Source organism: Pipistrellus hanaki (genome assembly GCF_964339955.1).
Source record: "Pipistrellus hanaki genome assembly, chromosome: 16".
NCBI lineage: Eukaryota > Metazoa > Chordata > Mammalia > Chiroptera > Vespertilionidae > Pipistrellus > Pipistrellus hanaki.
Genome location: NC_140518.1, coordinates 13,817,125 through 13,840,150, shown reverse-complemented (window position 1 = coordinate 13,840,150; position 23,026 = coordinate 13,817,125). Strand labels below are relative to the sequence as shown.

General features: G+C 50.4%; 2 protein-coding genes across 8 annotated transcripts in view; both read left to right on the top strand.

Moving 5' to 3' along the window:
• Positions 1–10,270, top strand: part of NBR1 (NBR1 autophagy cargo receptor) — a 30,035-nt gene extending 19,765 nt beyond the window's left edge. For 3 of the 6 annotated variants that reach the window (XM_084864049.1, XM_084864048.1, XM_084864051.1), the window contains exons 15-21: positions 496–606; positions 845–1,009; positions 3,092–3,524; positions 4,300–4,394; positions 5,060–5,117; positions 5,820–5,931; positions 7,766–10,270. In XM_084864049.1, coding sequence (XP_084720175.1) covers positions 496–606; positions 845–1,009; positions 3,092–3,524; positions 4,300–4,394; positions 5,060–5,117; positions 5,820–5,931; positions 7,766–7,939 — 1,148 coding nt within the window. In that variant the 3' untranslated portion in view covers positions 7,940–10,270. Of the gene's footprint in view, positions 1–495; positions 607–844; positions 1,014–1,228; positions 1,306–3,091; positions 3,525–4,299; positions 4,395–5,059; positions 5,119–5,819; positions 5,932–7,765 lie in introns of all 6 variants that reach the window. The other 3 variants (XM_084864053.1, XM_084864050.1, XM_084864052.1) reach the window with 3 other exon arrangements.
• A 100-nt stretch (positions 10,271–10,370) lies between these two features.
• Positions 10,371–17,449, top strand: TMEM106A (transmembrane protein 106A). 2 transcript variants are annotated; one of them, XM_084862185.1, is made up of 8 exons: positions 10,371–10,458; positions 11,601–11,795; positions 12,303–12,366; positions 13,976–14,129; positions 14,736–14,876; positions 14,987–15,030; positions 15,579–15,632; positions 15,984–17,449. In XM_084862185.1, the coding sequence occupies exons 2-8, from the start codon at positions 11,621–11,623 to the stop codon at positions 16,102–16,104; spliced, it is 753 nt and encodes a 250-aa protein (XP_084718311.1). In that variant the 5' UTR covers positions 10,371–10,458; positions 11,601–11,620; the 3' UTR covers positions 16,105–17,449. The 2 variants fall into 2 exon arrangements, with proteins under 2 accessions (XP_084718311.1, XP_084718312.1); XM_084862186.1 differs by lacking the exon at positions 14,987–15,030 and having other exon boundaries at positions 10,378–10,458.
• Positions 17,450–23,026: the final 5,577 nt, after the last annotated feature.

The following is a 23,026-nucleotide window of genomic DNA, read 5'->3' as shown; positions in this document are numbered from 1 at the left end:
TTTTTTAATATATTTTATTGATTTTTCACAGAGAGGAAGGGAGAGAGATAGAGAGTTAGAAACATTGACAAGAGAGACACATCGACCAGCCGCCTCCTGCACACCCCCCACCGGGAACATGCCCGTAACCGATGCACATGCCCCTGACTGGAATCGAACCCGGGACCTTTGAGTCCGCAGACAGACGCTCTATCCACTGAGCCAAACCGGTTTCGGCTGTTGGTGTCCCTTTGTTCCTTTATATTCATGGTTCTGTCTTTGAAATTGCCTTCTGGACCAGACAACTGCTTATGATCCTTCCTGCATTGCTTCATCTGCCTGAGACACTATACCTAATGGTCTAGAGAAATTCCTTACAACAGGTCTTGTAGCATACCTGAGTTTATATTAGCCCTGTAGGCAGCAAGAAGCCAATGAGCTGCTGCTTCTGAACACTGACTGTTGATAATGTGATGCTTTTTCTTGGTTGATGGTTCTCCTGTCTTCCTTTTCCAGATATGACTCCCTGCATGTCTCCTCTGCCACATGACAGCCCTTTAATAGAGAAGCCAGGCTTGGGGCAGATACAGGAAGAAAGTGAAGGGGCGGGACTTAAAACTCTCTCTGGTAAGATGTTAAATATTTGTAAAGTATTTCCATCCTCCCCTTTTATACCACACCATTTTTATAGATACCCCCTTCTCCCAGCTAATCCTACCTTAGCTTATAAGTGGTTTTTCTGTAGCATCTCCTCACGCTGCCATGGCGTAGATAGCATCCATTCTTTGGTGTAGTATGGGCACATGACTGGAGAAAGGTTCTTTGCACTTAAACACCAAATGTAGACAAGGTTCTTGTCTTTCAGATTCCACAGCATCGGTAAAGAGGAGGGCTGAGAATGTTACTTCAGTGGAGGAGGCAGAAGATGATCTGAGTGGGACCCAGTTCGTGTGTGAGACTGTAATCCGATCCCTTACCTTGGATGCTGCCCCAGATCACAACCCACCTTGCAGGCAGAAGTCTCTGCACAGTGAGTGTCCTGAATTCCCCCACACAGGAGGGTGTTGTCTGAGTTGTGATTGTCAGACCTGAATAGGTAGAAAGTGCTCTCCTTCACTGAGAATGGAGGCAAGGTGATCTTTGTTAGAATTCGGATCCTGTTTCTTTCGATTCTGCATAGTGTACCTGGCCTTTTTAATTAGCTTCAGGAGCAAAGCAGCCACCCTAACTCATTTCTATACTTTCCCAGGGCAGAATTACAGATGCACGCCACAGAGGAACAGCAGCTAGTTGTGCTGCCTGGATTCTGCAGGAAGGAATCTTCCTGTAAGCTGACAAAGCTCCCTAGCAGAAACCCCCATTTGGCAGCTGAATTGTCTCTTTCTCCAAGGGCAGCAGTCCCGGAAATAGTGGGCGGAAGCAGGAGTGCCGAACTAAGTTTCTCCAGTTCAAATTCTTCTATATTAAGTTTCTCGATAACAGAAATTTCTAGATATCAGATAGGTAGAACCAGTACTGCATATTTCATCTTTTCCAATTTGGATGCCTTTTGTTTCTTCTTGTCTGATCTCTATGGCTAGTACTTCTAGTACTATGTCAAACAGGAGTGTGAGATGGGCTCCCTGTCTCGTTCCTGTTCTTAGGGGAAATGGTTTCAGTTTTTAGTGCTGCATATTGATAGGCATAGGGAAGAGATCTCCTTACACCTATCACATATTTCAAGAACTATCCAAAAATTCAAATTCTAGTGCATCAAAATAACATGGGAAAATCTCGTTTATTATTAGGAAATTTGACCTATAACTTTTAAGTGTTATTTGTTTTACTTTTGTTTAAAATACACACACAAACTTGTGCATAAATGCCTAAACTTAAAAATCTGGAAGAACTTACCATCAAAATGTTCACTGTAGTGCCTTAGCCAGTGGTGGTTCCGGTGGTTGGGCATTGTTCCATGCATAGAAAGGTTGCCAGTTCAATTCCCAGTCAGGGCACATGCCTGGGTTTCAGGCTTGATTCTGGTAAAGGATGTGCAAGAGGTAACCAACTGGTGTCTTACTCTCACATTCATGTTTTTCTCTCTCTCCCTCTCCCTTCCTAAAGTTACAAAAAAAAAAAAAAAATGTTTACAGTAGTTATCTCTAGGATTATAGGTACTCTTTTTTTTTTTTTTTTTTTTCTTACCAGGTTTTGCCAATTTTCTACCATGACTACTCATTACTCTTCAAAAAGGAGGAGGAAAGTAGGCACATAGTCCTACAACACTCACCACCTAACTTTTTCTCTTTTTATAGCACTGAAAACCGGCATATCAATTTTGCTTTGACCGGTCTCAGTATATTAAACATTACATGAAAAGGAAAAGGGATGGGGCCTCCTAGTTTTAAGAATCATAGAGCTGCTGAAACAGGTTTGGCTCAGTGGGTAGAGCATCAGCCTGCGGACTGAAGGGTCCCAGGTTCGATTCCGGTCAAGGGCATATATCTTGATTGTGGGCACATCCCCAGTGGGGGCTGTGCAGGAGGCAGCTGATCAATATTTCTCGCTCATCGATGTTTCTAACTCTATCCCTCTCCCTTCCTCTCTGTACAAAATCAATAAAATATATTTAAAAAAAAAAAAAAAAAAGAATCATAGAGCTGCCGAAACTGGTTTAGCTCAGTGGATAGAGTGTCGGTCTGTGGACTGAGGGGTCCCAGGTTCGATTCCGGTAAAAGGCATGTACCTTGGTTGCCTTTGCACCGTACCACAAGCACCTCCAGTGGGGGGTGTGCAGGAGGCAGCTGATTGATGTTTCTCTCTCATCGGATGTTTCTAGCTCTCTATTCCTCTCTCCCTTCCTCTGTAAAAAAATTAGTAAAAAAAATAGAGCTGAGTTCTGGGTATTCCTGCCTACCTTGTTTTTGTGAGCTTCAGTTTTATTCAGCTTTGCTTAGGCTTCAGACTTAGAACATGGCCATGGTATGGTTCCAGCAACAACCCTCCCCTTGGCTCATCCCTCTCCTCTGGCTTTTATAACTGTAGCTCATGACCCACAGGCTTTGCCAGGAAAGGGTAGTTCCAGGGGCTGCTCTTAGCTTATGCCTTAAATTTGGTTGTTTTCATCCTTCAGTGAAATTTGCCTCACATGAAGAGGGACCACTTGGAGATGAGAGAGAGGAGATGGTCCATATTTCTGAGGAAGAAGCTATTGTGGAGGAGGAAGAAGAGGATGAGGAGGATGAGCTCAAAGATGAAGTTCAGAGTCAGTCCTCTACTTCTTCAGAGGATTACATCATCATCCTGCCTGAATGCTTTGATACCAGCCGCCCCCTGGGGGACTCCATGTACAGCTCTGCCCTCTCACAGCCAGGCCTGGAGCGAGGGGCTGAAGGCGAGCCTGGGATTGAGGCTGGGCAGGAACCAGTTGAGGCTGGGGAAACACCCTCTGGAGGGGAGAACCAGCCGCAGGGGTACAGCATCAATGACATCCTCATGACCTCACAGACTCTGGATACAGTGCCCCTCACCCCAGAGGTGGTGGGCCCTCCACCACGGCTGCCCAGGTACCATCCACACCCACCTCAGCGGGGCTGTTCTTCAAAGGTGGAATAAAGAGAGAGGAATTAACTTGATCTCAAACCTGTTTGGGGGAGGGGGGGGGCGCCATGTGCGTATGTGTGCATGTGAAGAGACTATTTCCCATAGTAAAGTCTGAATTTAGATGAATAAAAGTTGTACTTCACAGTATTTGTGGATTCTGGATTCAAAGAAATACCTGTTTTAGTTAACCTTAACTATCTGAGTATCATCTGTCTACTTATGTTTTGATCATTGAGAGCCAGTTTTTAAACACAAACATCCCTGGACCTTCTCTCCCTGCTCTATTGACTCATGGGCAAAGGCAGCAGAAACTAATCCTCATATTAACCCAACAGAGTATAATTAGGAACTTTATTAAGGAAAGAGTATAGTATGAAACCAGAGAGAAGTTAGTTTAATTCTCTACTGGGTTCCACCTGTGTCATTGGCTCTCTCATAGGACGGGAAATGATAGAGCCTGGACTATAATTTATATCATTCTCCCAGGGAGCTAGACATGTCCTTTATCAGCACCAGCTGGTACAGGGGGAAGTGATTAAACTGAAGCCAGTCTTTCTAGCTTGACTGTGTCTGAAGAGGAAAACCAGAAGGAGAAGGAGCCCTTCTCACCTGATCCCTAAATTCAGATATGTGATCCAGATCAGAAATGTGAAGCTTCTGTAGAGAATTTGGCACTGTTTCCCCACCGTTACCACATGTGCCTTTTCAACTTCCTTTCAATGTTGTGTCTTTCTGAAGGAGCCCTCCTTGTGCACAGCATCATGGCTCCCCAGGAGTGGATTTACCAGTTACCATACCAGAAGTTTCTTCAGTCCCTGATCAGATCAGAGGAGGTAATGACCCGCCTAAGCTTTATTTTTTTTTTTTCTAAGGGAAATCAAGTATAAAAAGGCACTCAGTCTTTGTGATTCTTGGCAGTTTTTAGAAATTTGCCGTTCACTCTTTCTGTGTGCCTCCCTTTCCTATTGTCCAGCTTAATATTTGTTAAATGAGACCGCATAGAGGTCGGCAGTGTGCTGTACTTGAAAGAACACAGGCTGTAGAGCCCAACCAGTCTAGGTTCCAGCCCCAGCTCCATGTGTCCCCGCTGTATGACCTTTCAGCGGTTTGGCAGGTTTACTGGTAACACCTGCAGGTCTGTTTCCTTATCTTCAAAATAAGGGAAATAGCACCTTGAAGTTCTGAGGAGACCTTCAAAAGTCACTTCCTACTCCCTTAAAAAACAAAACCTAAAAGTAGTTAAGAACTAATAAACTAACATGATAGGGTTAAAGAATTACTTTTTCTGATTTTAATAAACGGTCACCTTGCAATGCATTCTGGACAGTTTCTCCTTATCCCTTAAGCCACCTGGAAATTTTCCCAAATATTAAAAGAAGAAAAAAAGCCCTTAAACACTGTGATGAGATTGCCACCTGCCTCAATAATAGCCTTGCTCTGATAGGAAACAACAGGCACTATGGATGCTGCATCTAACCAATAGCTCTTTTGCTTTTAGAGCCCAGAGGCTCATCAGGACTTGTAAACAGCAGACAGAAGAGCTATGACCACTCAAGGTAATGACCTTGTGCAGCCTCTTCTTCAGAAGCAGGTGGATATCCTAGTATTGCTTCTGCTTAAACAAGCCTTCTCGGAGCATGTGCCAGTCCACAGAGCAGAGAAGGCGGCCATCATTCTTTCTTGTTCTTATTTCTAGAACTTGTAAGCAGCACTGAACAGAGGGTTAAAATTGATGTTCAAAAGTGTCACATTCCATACCAGAAAGAGGGTCCTCAATACAACTCACCCTTAGCACCAGAGGAGAAGGCAGGAAGGGCAGGCCCACTGTGCATCTTAGTAACTAGACACACCTGCCCCTCTGCTCCCAGTCCTCTCGGAGCATTGTCAGGGTGGGCTCCTCCCAACTAGTGTCCAGAAAACATTCCCATTTCCTTTGGAAGGTTCTCTGAGGTGATTGAGCAGACACTGCCCATACCCCGCAATGTCCTGTCCACATTCATTTTCAGCTGGGACTGAAAGCTGGCATGCTAATTAGCATGGTGTGCTTTTTGCAGTGCCCATACCTTGCAGCAGTAGAGCTGGGCCCTACATCAAACCAAGATTTATAGCTTTAAAATTGATAATAAAGCTTACTCTTTTTTTACAACTTTTTTTTCTCAAGGAAATTTCATTTGCTTTTAAGGATTAGAACTTAGGTTATCTTGTAGGAAGGTAATGGTTTGTGCTTTTGGGGGAGATAATTCAGTTTTCTTCCGCAGGCACCACCACCACCATGGGAGCAGCATTGCTGGGGGACTGGTGAAGGGGGCCTTGTCAGTTGCTGCTTCTGCATACAAGGCCTTGTTTGCTGGACCACCAGTCACTGCACAGGTCAGTGCATCATTATTTTCAGAACCAAACCCCAGTCATCAATGAAAACTATGTCATCTGAGTTGGAGAGTAGCATGGCATTGTAGGAAGCATAAGCTTTAGGTTTAGTCTTTGGTTAACACCCAATTCCACCACTTTTTAGCTGTATGACTGTGGCCAAGTTTCTTATGGGAGGAAAGGAAAAACACCTAATTTTTTTGATAAAAACATGTGTGGAGCTCTTAAGAGACTATGATTAAATGGTTATAAGTCAGGTATAACCCAAAGTTTCTGACTTAGGCAATACATAGTACCATTCATTAAGAGAGAATATGCAGGAAGAATATATTTGAGCAAGAGGAGAAGAAAATTAGATCAGTCTAGGTAGTACTGAATTTGAGGCACCTCCAGGTAAAGTTATCCCGAATTCAGTTGAGAATGTACACCTGTCTTACAGAGAGATTTGGCCTGGAGATAGTCATTTGTTTACAGGTTATAGCAAGAGCCATGTGATTGGATCAGATTTTCCAAAAAGACGGGAAAGCAAGAAGCAGCCTCTAAAGATCATGGGGAAAAGGAGGGCCCCTTCAAAGAGAAAACTGAGAACTTGGCGGTAAATGGGAGCGTTCTGTGCTAGAGCTTTGAGTAAGACCTGGCCAGAGCTTCAAATGTGCAGAGAAATGTGAACAGGTGGAAAGGACTCTGAGTGCAGTAATGCCTCACTTTCAAGACGGCTGAACTACCAAGGGAAAAGGAGAGTAAAAGTGAGGGTACTTAAGTCAGAGGGAAACGTTTTTAAAGATGGGCTAGCTAGTAGCAAAGGAGATTCAGAGTCAAGATGAGAGAGGATAATTAATAGAAAAGGATTTCTGAGGTCGTGATAATTAATGAGATACAAAGTCCATGTGGAAGGATTAACTTGGCAAAAAGAATGGATAATTCTGAAATGAAAGAAGAGGGATGCATGAAGGGAACAGTGGAATTAGATGTAGAGGGAAATGGCAAAAAAATGCATTCAACACATCTACATACTTTCTCACCTTAATCCTTTCAATGCTGCAAAATAGGATGTATTCTGTACCTCCATTTTCGTAAAGAAGGGAATTGATACATACCAACACAGTAAATAAATGGTTAGAGTCAGGGTATTCTAAGTGTTAGGAGGATTTAATAAGGTTGTGTCCACCATAGAATTTTTTCTAAAGACGGAGTAAATGAATGTTAGCCCCCTCTGACCTGGATCACTTATATTCTTTCTTTTTTTAATATTTTATTGATTTTTTACAGAGAGGAAGGGAGAGGGATAGAGAGTTAGAAACATCGATGAGCTGCCTCCTGCACAACCCTCACCGGGGATGTGCCTGCAACCAAAGTACATGCCCTTGCTTGGAATCAAACCCGGGACCCTTCAGTCCACAGGCTGACGCTCTTATCCACTGAGCCAAACCGGTTTCGGCCACTTCTATTCTTAAAAAATAAAAATAAAACCCTAAAAGATCACCTAGGATATAATTTTCCAGGCAGTTTTTTCTGCAGCTCTTTTGCATCTAATTAAATTTCCCATACTAACTTCCAGTAACACTCTCATCTATTGCTTATACTTGTCCCATCCTCACAAGTACCTTTATTTTCAGAGTTTGCATCTTTCACTTCATCTGGCCAAAGAATACTTTCTTCTGAAAGTCCCCTCTGAAGCCTCTTCTCCTGGCTCTAAGGCCAGACTATACCTAATTCAAAACAGATACCCTTGCATCTACCCACCTAATATTTTTAATAAATCTGGAAAGATTAATATGACTTGCAAGATAACATGTAAATATACAGAAAATGTTCTGCTTTTCTTGCCTCCTCACAGCCAATAGTTTCTGAAGACCAGACAGCAGCGCTGATGGCCCACCTCTTTGAAATGGGATTCTGTGACCGGCAGCTGAACCTGAGGCTGCTGAAGAAACACAACCACAACATCCTGCAGGTTGTGACAGAACTTCTTCAGGTCAACAACAACGACTGGTACAGCCACCGCTACTGAGAAGTGACCATGTATTAAATAACATTGCCTGCTGCTCAGAGATGATCTTTATTGTCATTGGGGTGTGGGGCAGAAGCCCTTGCTTATTTTTTAATCTAATGAATATGACTAGAGCCCATCATTGAATTGTCAAGACAATACCTGTATTACATTATTTTTTGGAGCAAATCAAAGACCAGACGTAAATTTTCACTTTAAACATTGAATGAGTAGTAAAAAAAAAAGACAGCCTTTCAGTTGATTTGGATAAAACTCCTTTCTCCATTTTAGTGCGTCGGAGAGTATAACTTGAACTTCTTATACCATTTTTCTTTTGCTTGTATTGAAGTTGAGTATTTTTCTTGGTTAATGCTGATGTTTGTATGGGGTTATATGTTAATTGTCAGTTTTTAAAAGAAATTCACCCTGAGCCCTAGCTGGTTTGGCTCAGTGAATAACAGTGTCAGCCTGCAGATTGAAGGGTCGCAGTTTTGATTCCAGACAAGGGCACCTGCCAGATCCTGGGCTTGATCCCCGGTAGGGGGCATGCAGGAGGCAGCCAATCAGTGATTCTAATCATTGATGTTTCTCTCCCTCCCTCTCCTTCTCTGAAATGAATAAAAATACTTTTTTAAAAAAAGAAAGGGAATAAAAAGAAATTACCTGAAAGTTGTTTTCAAGAATTACTTATAATTTCTCTATCCTATCCCAAGGCTTAGCCATGTGGTATTAAAATGATACCCAGAGCATGATAGGAATTTAACTCTCCCTTTCTCAAAGAGAAAGTAATTTCCTGGGAGACTTAGTAATTGGCATGTTGTTTTTTAAAGAACCCCTACTGGGTTTCTACACTTCAGTGAAAGGAGAGGGGAGTGTGCTAATTAAACCACCAGCACCTTTTGAGCAGTGTCTGTTGTAATTTTACATACATTTTTCTTTTATTTAAGGGAGAGAAAATTAGGTAGTGCGAAATGTTTTGCTAATCCTATAGAGCAGTGTTAGGGACCCTTTTTTCTGCCGAGGGCCATTTGGATATTTATAACATCATTCTCGGGCCATACAAAATTATCAATTTAAAAATTAACCTGCTATATTTGGTCAGACATTTAACTCATCCCTAATGCCGTGGGAGGACCAGACCAAATGATTTTTCTGGCCTTATAGGCCCGAGGGCCAGACATTCCACCCCACTCCACTATAGAGGAATAAAAAAACATATTAAAGGGAAAGAAAATTTAACAGTTACTTTCTTTTTCTATGTCAGGGCAGATTTTATTTACAGTAGATTTGGGAGGGGGGTAGAAACAGGAAAAGTGAAAAGCAGGCTCCTGTGTTAATCTTGGCAAAGTTCAAGGGTGGGCAAATGAGTACGTGTGAAGCATAGGAAATCCTGATGACTTCCTGGAGGTTTAAAATCTATACAAGGGTACCTAGCCCTAGAGTCCAGAACAGAAAAGAGAGGCTGGTTGGTGTTTTGCAAAACTTAGATGGGACAAACAGCGTTTTTGACCGCAGGATGAGTGGAGAAGAACTTGCTGCTATGGGAGCAGGTCATCCCTTTGTTTACAGGAGAGTCAGAAATAAGGCAAGCCCCAAGTTGTGGGTCCTGGTAGAACACAAAACATGCTCGGGAGCCAGGCAGCAAAGCAAATACCTTTACTTCTACATAGAAGGGTGCGCACACCTGGTCCGGAAGCACCTGCACAGGAGCAGGTGGTCTGCTCGGCTCTATAATCTCTGTCCATGGGCCCTGTCCCTCCTGACTGGAGCTCAGGCGCACAGTCTTGCACGATTGGCTAATTCAAAGGGAGGGGTCGGCTTTTGGGGTTCAAGATTTGGCCCCAGGGAAGCTGCAAGCCAACACGGTGGCTTAGGCAGTCCGAGGTGGTGCTGTCTAAACTGTCCCTGACAGGAGAGGTGGCTTGTGGATTCTCCCAAGTCCTGGGTGCAGTTGGTGAAGAGGTTACCAAAAAACACTAAACGATGTATTCGAGAAAATGACTGAAAGAAGAACCTCAGCAGCCCAAAAGGGGAAGGATAGTCAAATAGTATTTAACCTGGTTGGTGCTATAATGAATGACTTCAACAGAATGATGTTTATTTACAGTATCACTCTCGAATGCTAATTAATCAGCCAGGGTTCAGGCCAGCCAGGATGACCATTATTTAAAGCGTTTTTATCCGGCTTGGGCTGAGCGGCTGCGTGTGTGTAATCAATGGGGTTGATGTGGGACGGGACTGCTTTGATCTCTGAGTCTTATTGTCGGGCCCTGGGGTGCGGTCGCCCGCCCCATTGTACTTGTACATAAGTGCTGGAAAGAATGGTGAAATAAAGGTAATTTGAAAAACCTACCTGGACTGGCTGTCCTTGTGGCTGGGCCTGAGTGAGGAGCATCTCTGGCCGCGGGTCCGAGGGGCGGGCCCTGCGGGAGCGGCGGAGGGGGCGGGGGCGGAGCCTCTGAGGCCCCGCGTCAAAGCCGGGCGGGCCCCGGCTCCGCACTTTCTGTTCCGCTGCAGCCGTTTCTGCCGAGTAACCGCGGGTAAGGCGCTCACGGGACCCTCTTTCTGGGAGGAAGGGGCCAGGCGTTCGCGGCTAACGGCCTCTGCGGGTGTCCGGCGGGCCGTGACCTCCCTCCTCCATGAAACGCCAGCCTCTGCGTCCGCTCCTCGCCCCACCCGGCCAGTGGCCTCCCCGGGGCAGGGCGGGAGCAGCTTGGCTCTGGGGGTGGCAGGTCGCCGCTCCCCATTCCCCCCAACGCGGTGCACTGGTCCCCCGGAACTCTGCGGAAGGCGCCCGGCGCCGTGGCTCCGGGACGACCCTGCCCTGCAAGCCCTCTTCCCCCCGGACGCAATCCCAAATCTGCAGCTGAGAGGAGCCCGGATCTCCCGCTGGACCAGGAGGGGCCCGTTATCTGGGCCCAGGAAGGGCTGTGCGGCTCTTCCTGCCCACGCATTCTGCCAGCACTCGGGTTAGGGGGCCAGACCCTGGCTTAGCCTTGGCCTTTCCTAGTGAAGGACAGGTGTGGCGTTGCTACTACCCCCCTCTTCTCTCCCCCCCCCCCCCGCATCTTTTCTGACCCCGCCGCAGATGGCAATGAGGAAGAGGTTTAGGCTCCCTTCCAGGTTATGCGAGGGCTCTTCGCCTCACCTGTGGCCCGTCTAGCCCCCTCTCTGTTTTTGCAAAGAATCCCTGCCTTCTGAAAGCCTGCACCTGCCCAGGCTCAGGACCGGGAGCTCTCCTTCCACCCCGGGTGCTCTGGAATCCTCCTGAGAGTCATCCTGTTTAGAGTCATTTGCAGGAAGAAGGGACTCTCCTGACTGCTGTCCGCTGCCTTACCCAACTTACCACCCCTGAAGTGAATGCCTGCTCAGCAACTTTTCCAGGAAAAAATAGGAACTTCTGTTCACTTACAGAAGTCCCTTTAAGTGAAATAACTTCCTCTTCCCCCTCTCGTGGGCAGATTGAGCGTGCCTACAATAATGAAAGCAGTTGGAAATGCACTGAGATTTCTGCCCTGAGAGACCAGTGTCACTGCTCCGTGTCCTACACCCTCGCTAGCTTAGGCTTGAGCTTGCAGAAAGGGTGATGGGACTCCTTGCCGATCTTGAGAACCTCAAACCAAATTGACATTCCCCATCAGTGCGAACGAGCTAGCACTGAGCTTCCTTCTTTTCTCATTAGTGAAACGGCCCCCTCAACAGATGGGTGAGACGTTCTCCCAGCTGGGCGCTCAGGAGGATGAAAACACCGCGATCCTACCCCCTGACTCATCCAGCCATGATGGCAGCAGGTTTTTTTCTGCCCCTTGCGAAAGGGCTGCTGGTGCCAGCTACGTGACCTGTCCCACCTGCCAGGGCAATAAGGAGATCCCTCGAGGTGAGTGGCTCAAGGCTCTGGAAAGAGCCTGCAACCCAGGCAAAGCTCTGGGCAGTCAGCGGGCCCGTGGCCAGGAGCCTCTGAGACGATCCTTGAATGGGGGTGGGTCTCCCAGCTCTCGGTCCCCCAGGGTAGGGCTGGCCAGGGAGATGCTAACCCTCCCGCCCTGGTCGTCCTCCCCAGCCCCTGGAGTTCCCAGCCTCTCTGCCCCCTTAGCTACAGGGTGCCTTCGGGTTCAGGAAGTTACAAACGGCTTCTCCAGAGAAGCTGGGCTCTGATGAAGAAATGCCAGAGATTCCTCACATCTGCTTAGGAAAACCTCACTTTCGTTCTGGCGATGGCAAACGTCAGCAATGGAGAGCAGGGCTCCCAGTTCTGCTGAGGGGCAGAGGTGGCATGCCTCTGACGTGGCTCTGGGGGGTGGAGGGGTGCTCCTAGCAGACTGGCACAGGAGGCATTTGTCATGGACGCCTCTGGGCCCTCCCTCTCACTCCTTTCTCCTTACAGAACTAGAGAGGCAGCTGGTGGCCCTCATCCCCTATGGGGACCAGAGGCTGAAGCCCAGGCACACGTAAGCTCCTCTTCCTACCTCTCAGCTCCACAGGTGGTCGCCCCTGGGGCTGTTCCTCTCTGTCTACCCCATTCTGCCTCCCCCCAGATTTCTCTCCATCGATTCTCCCCCAAAACGCCTGAGCTTCACTGGGCTCGTAGGTACTGGCCCCGTTTCTGAGGATTTTCCTGATTTCAGAAACCCCGGGCATAGCTACCCTAAGCCACTGGTGTCCTTCTGAGCATCACTGCCTCCAAGAAACATGGCTCCCCCCACCCCCCAATTTTTTTATTTTTTTTGCATTAAATTTTGACAAATTCATCTAGTGTTTGCTTTCTTCTTCAACTGCTTTTTTTTTTTTTTTTTTTTTTAATGTTTTCAGAGAGAGGAAGGGAGAGGGAGAGAAGGATAGATACATCAAAGATGAAAATCATTGATTGGCTGCCTCCTGCACGTCCCACCCTGGGGATCATGCCCTGACTGAAATCAAACTGTAACCTCGCCAAAACCGGTTTGGCTCAGTGGTAGAGCATCGGTCTGCGGACTGAAGGGTCCCAGGTTCGATTCCGGTCAAGGGCATGTACCTTGGTTGCGGGCACATCCCCGGTAGGGGGTGTGCAAGAGGCAGCTGGTTGGTGTTTCTAGCTCTCTATCTCTCTCCCTTTCTCTCTGTAAAAAAATCAATAAAATATATTAAAAAAACAAAAACAAAAAAAACAACACCGTAACCCCCTGGTTCATGGGTTGACGCTCAACCACTGAGCCACACCGGTTGGGCCATGGCTCCCTTTTGAAGACAGAGGACCTCTTGACTCTGCAAGACCTTCCATTAGGAAGGGAGTGGTCCTGGCTGCAATCGGTTTGGGGAAGTTACTTTTCCTAAGAGCTTCCCCCGCTGTGGCAGTTCAGACGTGCTTGTTCTCTTCCCAGTAGAGATGGAAAACCAGCTGCTCCCTGTTTGGAGACACTTCAGAGCCTTAGAGGCAGCCCTGAGTTTCTCTAGGCCGGGGTTAGGGGTGTCGTGACCCTGATCATCATCTGATCCATTTGACAGGATCACTGCAGGCTCCTCCCAAGATTCTCAGCTTCAGTCTGGAGCCAGCACCCAGCCCTCCCCTCCACTACACCAGAGCACTTACAAGGTGCTCTCCAAGGCACATCTCAATTCTAAATGCAATGGCAGATGGTGTCCTGTTCTGAATATTCAGAACTCTCAAAATCCACGTGGACTGGCTTTTTCCCGTGGTAATAGCTAGCATTTGTTGAGCTTTAGCTATGTGGCAGGGCCTGGGATTGGTGCTTTGTCATGCACTAGCTGATATCAAATTCTATGAGGTAAGTACAGTTATCTCCATTTTGCAAACAAGAAAACTGAGGCTTAGGGCTGCCCAAAGTTACTGGACCAGTGGGTACAGAGAGCTGATCATGGAAGCCCAGCTGTGTGCCACCTGGTGCTGAGCTCCTCCCTGCTCTGTGCCACATCGGAGTGTAGGCTGGCCCTCCGCATCCCGGGGGCTGCACTGGGGGTTACGGGGTACAGCGGGGAGCCTTGTGTGTGGAGAGGAGTGTCTGAGTTTCCTTAAGCTTCAGACTTCTCCACTCCTCTCCCCTGGGTCCTCCTTTCCCGCAGGGCAGTGCTCGTGTGCCTGGCAGTGCTCGTCTGCCTGGTGACCACCTCCCTCACCATCTTTTTCCTGTTTCCCCGGTCCATCGACACGCAGCCTGCAGGCCTCAACTCCTCCTCCACCGTGACCTTGGACGAGGCTGTTTACATCAACATAACGGTGGGTGGGTGGGTGCTGTGCCTATGGGCTCTGACCCCCACCTTCCCAGCAATACTTCTCTGTAGCCCTTGCCTAGTGTGGTGATCCTGGGCACCCAGAGGGTGCTACCCTGTTTCCCCGAAAATAAGACAGTGTCTTATATTAATTTTTTCTCCCAAAGTTGCGTTAGGTCTTATTTTCAGGGGATGTCTTATCTTTCCATGCGCTAGGTCTTATTTTCGGAGGATGTCTTATTTTCGGGGAAACACGGTAGAAACCTGGGGAGAAGCAGGGGCAACCCTGAACCCCAGATTGTGTGGGATTAGGATTCTCCACAGTGAAGGGTCAGAATCAGGGCCCAAGAAATACATCACAGGGTGTAATGGGGGTGGCGTGCCTGAGGCTCCCGGGTGGGCAGGATGGGACTGGATCCTGAGCCAGCTTAATGTTTTCGTTAAAGTGACTCCTCACCATTAAGAGCCCCCAATTGGGCTCCTGGCACTGGTGCTCAGCAGCGGAGGTCCATATTGGGAGTGGGGCTCAGTCAGGCTTGGGGGTTTTGAAACTGATTTCTCCTTTCCCAGGATGGCCACACTCACCCCTCCCTTTCCTCGTCTTCATCCCCAGAGCATCTTGAACATCTCCAATAGCAACTACTACCCCATCAGGGTGACGCAGCTAACCATTGAGGTTCTGCACCTGTCCGTCGTGGTGGGGCAGGTGTCCACCAGCCTCCTCCTCGACATCGGCCCTTTGGCCAGCAAACAGGTGTCTCCCTCTCCCTGGCCAGCCCTGCCCACAACGGTGTGGACGTGTGGGGCGGTGGGAAGGGGGTGACGGCCGGAGTCGGGGCTGACCCTGTGCCATTTGGTTGGCAGATGTTTTATGCAGTAGCCAACAAGATCTGGGATGAAAACACAGTGTGAGTACCCCTCGGCCTCTTCTCCCGCAGCCTCTTTTCTGTTTGGAAACCTGGTTTTAAGCCCCACCAGGTCTTCTGATTGCTTAGCAAAAAGCCTGCCGCCAGTCTTTGGCCTGCACTCACAGCTGAGGCTGCAGCGTGCAAGGCTCCTACAGCCACTCTCCCTGTTTAGACCGGGATTGGAATGAGGAACAGGCTAGCATTTGGTTAATCCTTACAATGTGTGACCTGGGGCTCTTTAGCGTGAATTGCTGAAGATGAATGTCATTTTCTGCTGAGGGAGGAGGGGTCCGGCTTGTGCCTGGGCCAAGCCGGTTGGAATTGGTGGGGTGATGCTGCTATGAGGATGACGTACTCCTTAGAGGGAGTGGGGAGGGGTGGGGTGGCATTTGGGGGCCCTGAGGGAAAGGAGCCTAGAAGGTGATGAGGATGGGACTTGCAGGTCTTTAAGCCCTCTGATAGCCACTCAGTGTGAGACATGGTCCAATGTTTCTCTCTCTTTCTCCCTTCCTCCTCTCCGCCACCCCCCCCCCCCCCCCCGCCTTCAGCAAAATCTGCAGCTGGCTGAAAATCAAAGTCCACCATGTGCTTCTGCACATCCAGTAAGTAGGACTTGGAGTCCTGGGCTCCCCTCTCCCACTTCTGACTCCAGTCTCCCCTCGGCCTCCCCCTGTGAGAGGAGAGCCATCCAAGGGGCCCCCATGAGTCTGTTCCCGTTCTTGGGAAGAGCAGGTCCAGCCCCTGCTCTAGGGCCCACCTTGCTCCTAATAGTGTGAGAGTCAAGGATAAACATTTTTATCACAGACGAGGCAGCAACCTCAGGTGCCTTAGCAGAGTGGGGAACAAAAGAACAGAGAGGGAGGGTGGGACCTGAGGGAGCCAACCCCCCTTTCCCCCATCCCCAGAGCTTTCCTCTTCCTCCCAGACATAACCACAGCCTGCTTCCTCTCCAGGGGCACCCTGACCTACTTCTGCCTGAGCCATTCCGAGCAGAAGGTCTTCCAGAGCTATGAGTACGTGGACTGCCGGGAAAACACATCAGCGCCCCACTTGCTGGTCCCTCACCTGCCGTGACCTGTCTGCTGTCCCCAAACTCTAGGCACCTGCCAGCCTGGTCTGCATCTCTCCTCACAGCTCCGTGCTGCCCGAGGATGGACTGTGGGGACTTGGCCAAAGGAGAGGCACTGCTTTATCATACCTTCCCCGGCTCCCACACAAAGGACGCAGCACTCTGATTTCCACAGGCACAGAAGCTGCTTCTCCTAGGGCCGCCACCGGGTCTTGCCCGGGGTCTGGCTTGAGGGAAGGCCACACTTCCTACGGCTGCCCCAGGCCCTGGAGGTGCCTTAGCGTCCCTGGCGCGGCCCCTGCCCTTGCTGTTCTGAGCACCTTCGCTGCCCAGCTCCTCAGATCTGGCCTTCCTCCTGCCTGGATGTGAGAAAGCGTTTTATCCAGCTCTAAAGACATGAGTTCTGTTCCGGTTCTCCACCTGGTGATGGGAAAGCGACTCGGGGGCGTGCAGCGCCAGCTCCAGAGTCTTTTACAGAACACGGGTGCTCACCGGGGGGCCTCCCCGCTTCGTTGTATGTCAGTGATGGTGACGATCGGCTTCTCTCCTGGGAACGTGCCCCCTGCCCATCTGACAGCTGGATCGGCCGAGGCTCTACATCCTTCCCGGTTACCGACTGCCCTGGTTCCTGGGAAGACAGCTCAAGCTTCTCCTCCATGAAACAGTTTATTGTTCTCTCCGCAGCAGAAGCAACTTAAAGTAGCAGGGGAGGGGAGGGAGGCACCTGGCACCCATTGGGGAAAAACAACAACAGACAAAGCCAGAGTCATTTTAACGGACATTTATTTATTTATTCAAGGAGAGCTTCTGACAGGCGGTGAGCCCATAACCTGAGCCTGGGCGAGTAGACATAGGCAGGCCGCGCTGCTGGGCTCGGCCACCCCAGCCCATCCTCCCAGAGGCCTCTGCTTTCCTCTGGGCATGGACGGTTCAGACGGCACAGCAGCAGGGACCGGTCTTTGCTGTCACTCGGATGACGCTAAGCCCCGGGTCCTCCAGGTCCCTCTGGGCTCCGAGTGGAGGCGGTTTGAGCAGAAATGGCATTTGCTCGCTAAAGGTGGCTGCGGTTTTTATCAGGCAGGCAGGCAGGCAGAGAGAGGAGCCTGGTGTGGGGAAAGCTGAACTGGGAGGAGGATGGGTGGGGAGGGGGACTGGGGAGCGGTGGGCTGGGGAACGAGAGGAAGGGAGGAGCTGTGCTGTCTCCACGTTTTCAGTCTGGGTAACTGGGTCCAAGCGGCGCTGGCAAGAGTGGGGGGTCCAGGAAGGCCAGGCCTGAGCTGCTTCTGTGTATAGGTTGCCAAATGTAAAGCATTTATATCAAAGTCAATAAACTTCACTTAATGTTTAAAGAAGAAGTCTCCTGTGAGCGGAAAAGGGAGCTGGCGGACATGTCCCATCTCAGCCTGTGGTTCATGTCCCAGGTGTGTCAAGGTTAAGGTGGCCAGACGTCCCACTTTTGGCGGGACAGTCCCGATTTTTAACAGTTTGTCCCGCGTCCCGTGGCGTTTTTAAAAAAGTCCCGATTTTTGGAAAGATTTTTGGGACTTTTTTAAAACACTGTGGGATGGGGGACAAATTGTTAAAAATCGGGACTTTTGGTCAAGGTGTCCTCCCCAGCCCCTGAGCCCCTGGGTAGCAGGTCCTGCCTTCTGGCTTTGAGAGACGGCTCCCTAGGAGCGTGCTCCCTCCCTTGCTCACGGAGTATCTCTAAGGCCCCTTCCAACTTTAGTCCTCGTCTGTGTCCCCCTAAGTCCCTCCCCAAGCGGCTCCCCTCAAACACTGCTCTGAGGCGCTCCCTCAGTCTGACCACAGGGGGTGCTGTGTCGCCACAATAACAGGACCCAGGCACCCCCCTCCCTGGTCCCGGGGGGAGGGGCCGGGCTGGAGGACCCTGGGGTCAGCTTCAGGAAGGGGGAAGGGGGACACCTGGGCCTTTGGAGCCCTTGGCTGTCTGCTCCTTGGGAAGGCTGACATCCCCTCCCCTCCCCAGGGTCCGGTGTGGTGTCGTGGGCCTCAGCCTATAGCTCCTCTTCAAGCTGAGCTCTGCCTCTATTCCTGCTCTCATCAGTCATTCAACAGGAATGACACCGGACTGGAGCGGTCCTTCCCTGTCTGCCCCCTCTTCCTACTGCTGCCCCAGGCTGCTCTGGTGGGAGGTGATCCCTCCTTCCCCAGCCAAACCTCAGTAAGCGTCCGCTAGGAGGAGGGCTGATGGCTCCTGTGAGTCATAAACCTGAAGCCCCAACAGCACTATCCTTCTAAAGAAAAGGGCCCGCCCAGCCTGTGTGGCTCAGGGGGTGAGAATTGACCTGTGAACCAGGAGGTCACGGTGTGATTCCTGGTCAGGGCACATGCCCAGGTTGCGGGCTCAGTCCTCAGAGGGGGGTGTGCAGGAAGCAGGCTATCAATTCAATGATTCTTGAGAGGTTTGCGACGCAGGAGACAAAACACAGAGCCCAGGTGACTAAAAGGGGGAGGTTTTACTCTTGAGCTTCCGGGCGAAATTCCCTGGTCTGAGGATGGGCCGGGGAAGTTCACGCCAAATCGGGGGCGTAGGTACTTGTTTTATTCAGTTGTTCAGTGGGGGAGGGCGGAAGGCAGGAGAGGAGTGGAATTGCCGCCTCGGGCCTGGGGTCTAGGAAGGCACCCGTTATCTCTGTCACCATCTGCCTTGCAGACGCATGCATCTGCTCAGGGCTTCCCCCTGCCTCGACCTAACAATTCTCACTGATGTTTCTCTCTTCTCTCTGAAAACAACACAACTCTAAACTTTTTCTTTTCTTTTTTTCTAAAGAAAAGGGTGGAGTTGGAGACTTGGGAGTGTACGGCCAGTTCTCCCACGGGCTTTGCCTAAAGAAGCGTGCAATTGCCTTCCGCTTCTCTCTCCCTCTCCATCCCCCCATGGATGTCCCACCCCCCCATGGGTCTGCCTGCCTCTTTCCCCTCACAGTCTCTCAGAGCTGACCAGTGTCAAGTCTTTGCAGGAAAAAAAAAAATCATTTTATTCCGGGCTACCTCCTGTTCTGTGATAGATCCTCTCTTCCTCCAGTGGATGGACAGACATAAACCCCACCTGCGGCCAGACATGCCTGGGCACTGAACCACCAATCAGCACCTGCCAAATACCCTAAGCCCACCCCCCACCCCCATTCCTAAGTCCCTAGGTCCCTAATCACCAATCAATCAGCGTGCGCTGAGTGCTCTAAGCCCCGCCCCCTATCCTCCCCTTAAAAGTAGACCCCCGGGTGTCTTCCGGCCTCTTTCTCTCTGGAAGCAGAAGGGAGGTACCCTTCTCTCCAATAAAAGCCTGTCTCCTGGCATCCCGGTCTCTGGCTACCTTCTTTATTTAATCTTTTACTCTGGGAGTGGCCTTTGGCGTGCAGACCTTGCCGGGCGGTGAGGAGGGGGAGCTGCTCCTGGTTCTCCCTGGTGGCCAGCGGGGTCTCGGGTCTGTGCCTGGTCACCACTGCTGTATGTAATCCATGGCCTGCAAGGAAGCCGAGGCGGGAGGCGGACAGGTCAGCGAGCAGTTCCCGGGCCTCTTGGTTTCCGAGCAGTACGCCTTTTGAGGCCAGAGGAATCGGAGTGACATGTAACAGCCCAGGCCTCGTCCTGAAAGGGCCGAGAAGGAGCCGGTCTCTAAGCTAAGCGTGTCTGTGCCTTCTCCGGTCACTGCCACATGCAGACCTCATGAACCTCTGTGCAGGAGCTGGACTTGTCATTAATTTACGGAGGGGACAACTGAGGTCGGAGGGTAAGTCTTGTGAGGAGGGAGTGGTGATCCTGAGACCAACAGCTTTTCTGCAGGTTTTGGCTTCCTCCTGCTCCAGCTGCCTCTACCCCAGCCAGCGCTTAAACCGGCCCCCTTGCCTGGCCGGCGTGGCTCAGTGGTTAAGCATCAACTTATAAACCAGGAGGTCATGGGTTTGATTTCCGGTCAGGGCACATGCCCAGTGGGGGGCATGCAAGAGGCAGCCGACCAATGATTATCTCTCATGGTTAATGTTTCTATTTCTCCCTCTTCTTTCCTCTCTGAAATCAATAAAATTAACACACACACACACACACAAAGACAGCTCCCTTGCCCTAACTGGTTTGGCTCAGTGGATAGAGTGTCGGCCTGTAGACTGAAGGGTCCCACGTTCGATTCTGGTCAAGGGCATGTACCTTGGTTGCGGGCACATCCCCAGTAGAGGTGTGAAGGAGGCAGCTGATTGATGTTTCTCTCCCATCCATGTTTCTAACTCTCTATCCCTCTCCCTTCTTCTCTGTAAAACAAATCAATAATATATATATATATATATATATATATATATATATTTTTTTTTTTTTTTTTTTTTTTTTTTTTTTTTTAACAGCCCCTCATTTTGCTTCTCTGGCATCTGTCCTCTCTCTCCACATAGATTGCCAATCCCTCCACTTATGCTTAGTGCTGAGTAAAGGCCCCTGTGTAGACATTTTTAGGGGGTAAGGCAGGGGGAATGGGCCATCCAGATGTGACTAGATGCAGCCCTTCCAGCACCCCTGCCAGGAAACGCCCCTCTAGCTCCATCCTCACCTACCCCGGGCACACACTCAGACACTCTGGCACACACTCAGACACTCTGGCACACACTCAGACACTCAGACACACACTCAGACACTCAGACACACACTCAGACACTCTGGCACACACTCAGACACACACTCAGACACTCTGGCACACACTCAGACACTCTGGCACACACTCAGACACTCAGACACACACTCAGACACTCTGGCACACACTCAGACACTCAGACACACACTCAGACACTCTGGCACACACTCAGACACTCAGACACACACTCAGACACTCAGACACACACTCAGACACTCTGGCACACACTCAGACACACACTCAGACACTCTGGCACACACTCAGACACTCTGGCACACACTCAGACACTCTGTCAGACACTCAGACACACACTCAGACACTCTGGCACACACTCAGACACTCAGAAACACACTCAGACACTCTGGCACACACTCAGACACTCTGGCACACACTCAGACACTCTGGCACACACTCAGACACTCTGTCAGACACTCAGACACACACTCAGACACTCTGGCACACACTCAGACACTCAGAAACACACTCAGACACTCTGGCACACACTCAGACGCTCTGGCACACACTCAGACACACACTCAGACACTCTGGCACACACTTAGACACTATGGCACACACTCAGACACACACTCAGACGCTCTGGCACACACTCAGACGCTCTGGCACACACTCAGACACTCTGGCACACACTCAGACACTCTGGCACACACTCGGACACTCAGACACACACTCAGACACTCAGACACACACTCAGACACTCTGGCACACACTCAGACACACAGGCACACACTCAGACACTCTGGCACACACTCAGACACTCTGTCAGACATTCAGACACACACTCAGACACTCTGGCACACACTCAGACACTCAGAAACACACTCAGTCACTCTGGCACACACTCAGACACTCAGACACACACTCAGACACTCAGACACACACTCAGACACTCTGGCACACACTCAGACACACACTCAGACACTCTGGCACACACTCAGACACTCTGGCACACACTCAGACACTCTGTCAGACACTCAGACACACACTCAGACACTCTGGCACACACTCAGACACTCAGAAACACACTCAGACACTCTGGCACACACTCAGACACTCTGGCACACACTCAGACACTCTGGCACACACTCAGACACTCTGTCAGACACTCAGACACACACTCAGACACTCTGGCACACACTCAGACACTCAGAAACACACTCAGACACTCTGGCACACACTCAGACACTCTGGCACACACTCAGACACTCTGTCAGACACTCAGACACACACTCAGACACTCTGGCACACACTCAGACACTCAGAAACACACTCAGACACTCTGGCACACACTCAGACGCTCTGGCACACACTCAGACACACACTCAGACACTCTGGCACACACTTAGACACTATGGCACACACTCAGACACACACTCAGACGCTCTGGCACACACTCAGACGCTCTGGCACACACTCAGACACTCTGGCACACACTCAGACACTCTGGCACACACTCAGACACACCGCCTGCCTGGCCGCTCCTCTGCTCACCGTGAAGCGTGGCCTCCCGGGGTAGTTCCCTGGGAAGGCTTGGCCTGGTCTCCTGAAACCTGGTGATGAAACAAAGCACATGGTACTCCTCTGGCCGTTCCTGAAGCTAGAATGCGGCCGAGACAGACCTACTGTGTGACTGGGAGACAGGTGGCAGCCCCTACCTGGGGCAGGGCACACACTGAGCCCACCCCCCGGGATTTCTCAGCTAGGAGTGTGACTCCCTGCTCCAGGCCGCACAGGGCCCCGTGCTACTGTGGCTCAGCCTGCAACTCACATCCCACCCTCCGACCACCCTCCCCCCGCTCCGTCACCCGCCCCTGGAGGGAGGGCTGACAGCTTCTTGGCCCTCCTCTGCAGACGTTGGAGGCCCCCCCCCCCCCCCCCCCCGCCTCCCGGCAGTGCCAAGTTGGCACAAACACACTCGGAGCGGGTGGTCCCCAAGGGAAAGCCCCATGGGCCAGGGATGGTGGGTCGGTGGCTAACAAACGTGGACTCTGGCCCATCGGGCGGGGGGGTCGGGAGGGAGCCGTCCTCGCACTTACCAGGGTCTGGGATCTTCTGCTTTCCTTGGAGTCTATCCGTAAACCAGTTGGATTGTCCTTTAGTTTGATCGGTCCCCGTGGGGTCAAGCCGGGGACCAGGCTTTTGGGAATCCTGGAGTGTGTGCCTGGAATAGGACTGAGGAAGAGGGCCTGGGGCAGTTTGTTGCCTTGGTCGAGGCGGGGGCTGTGGCTGAGGCTGTGGCTGAGGCTGTGGCTGTGGCTGTGCCTGTGCCT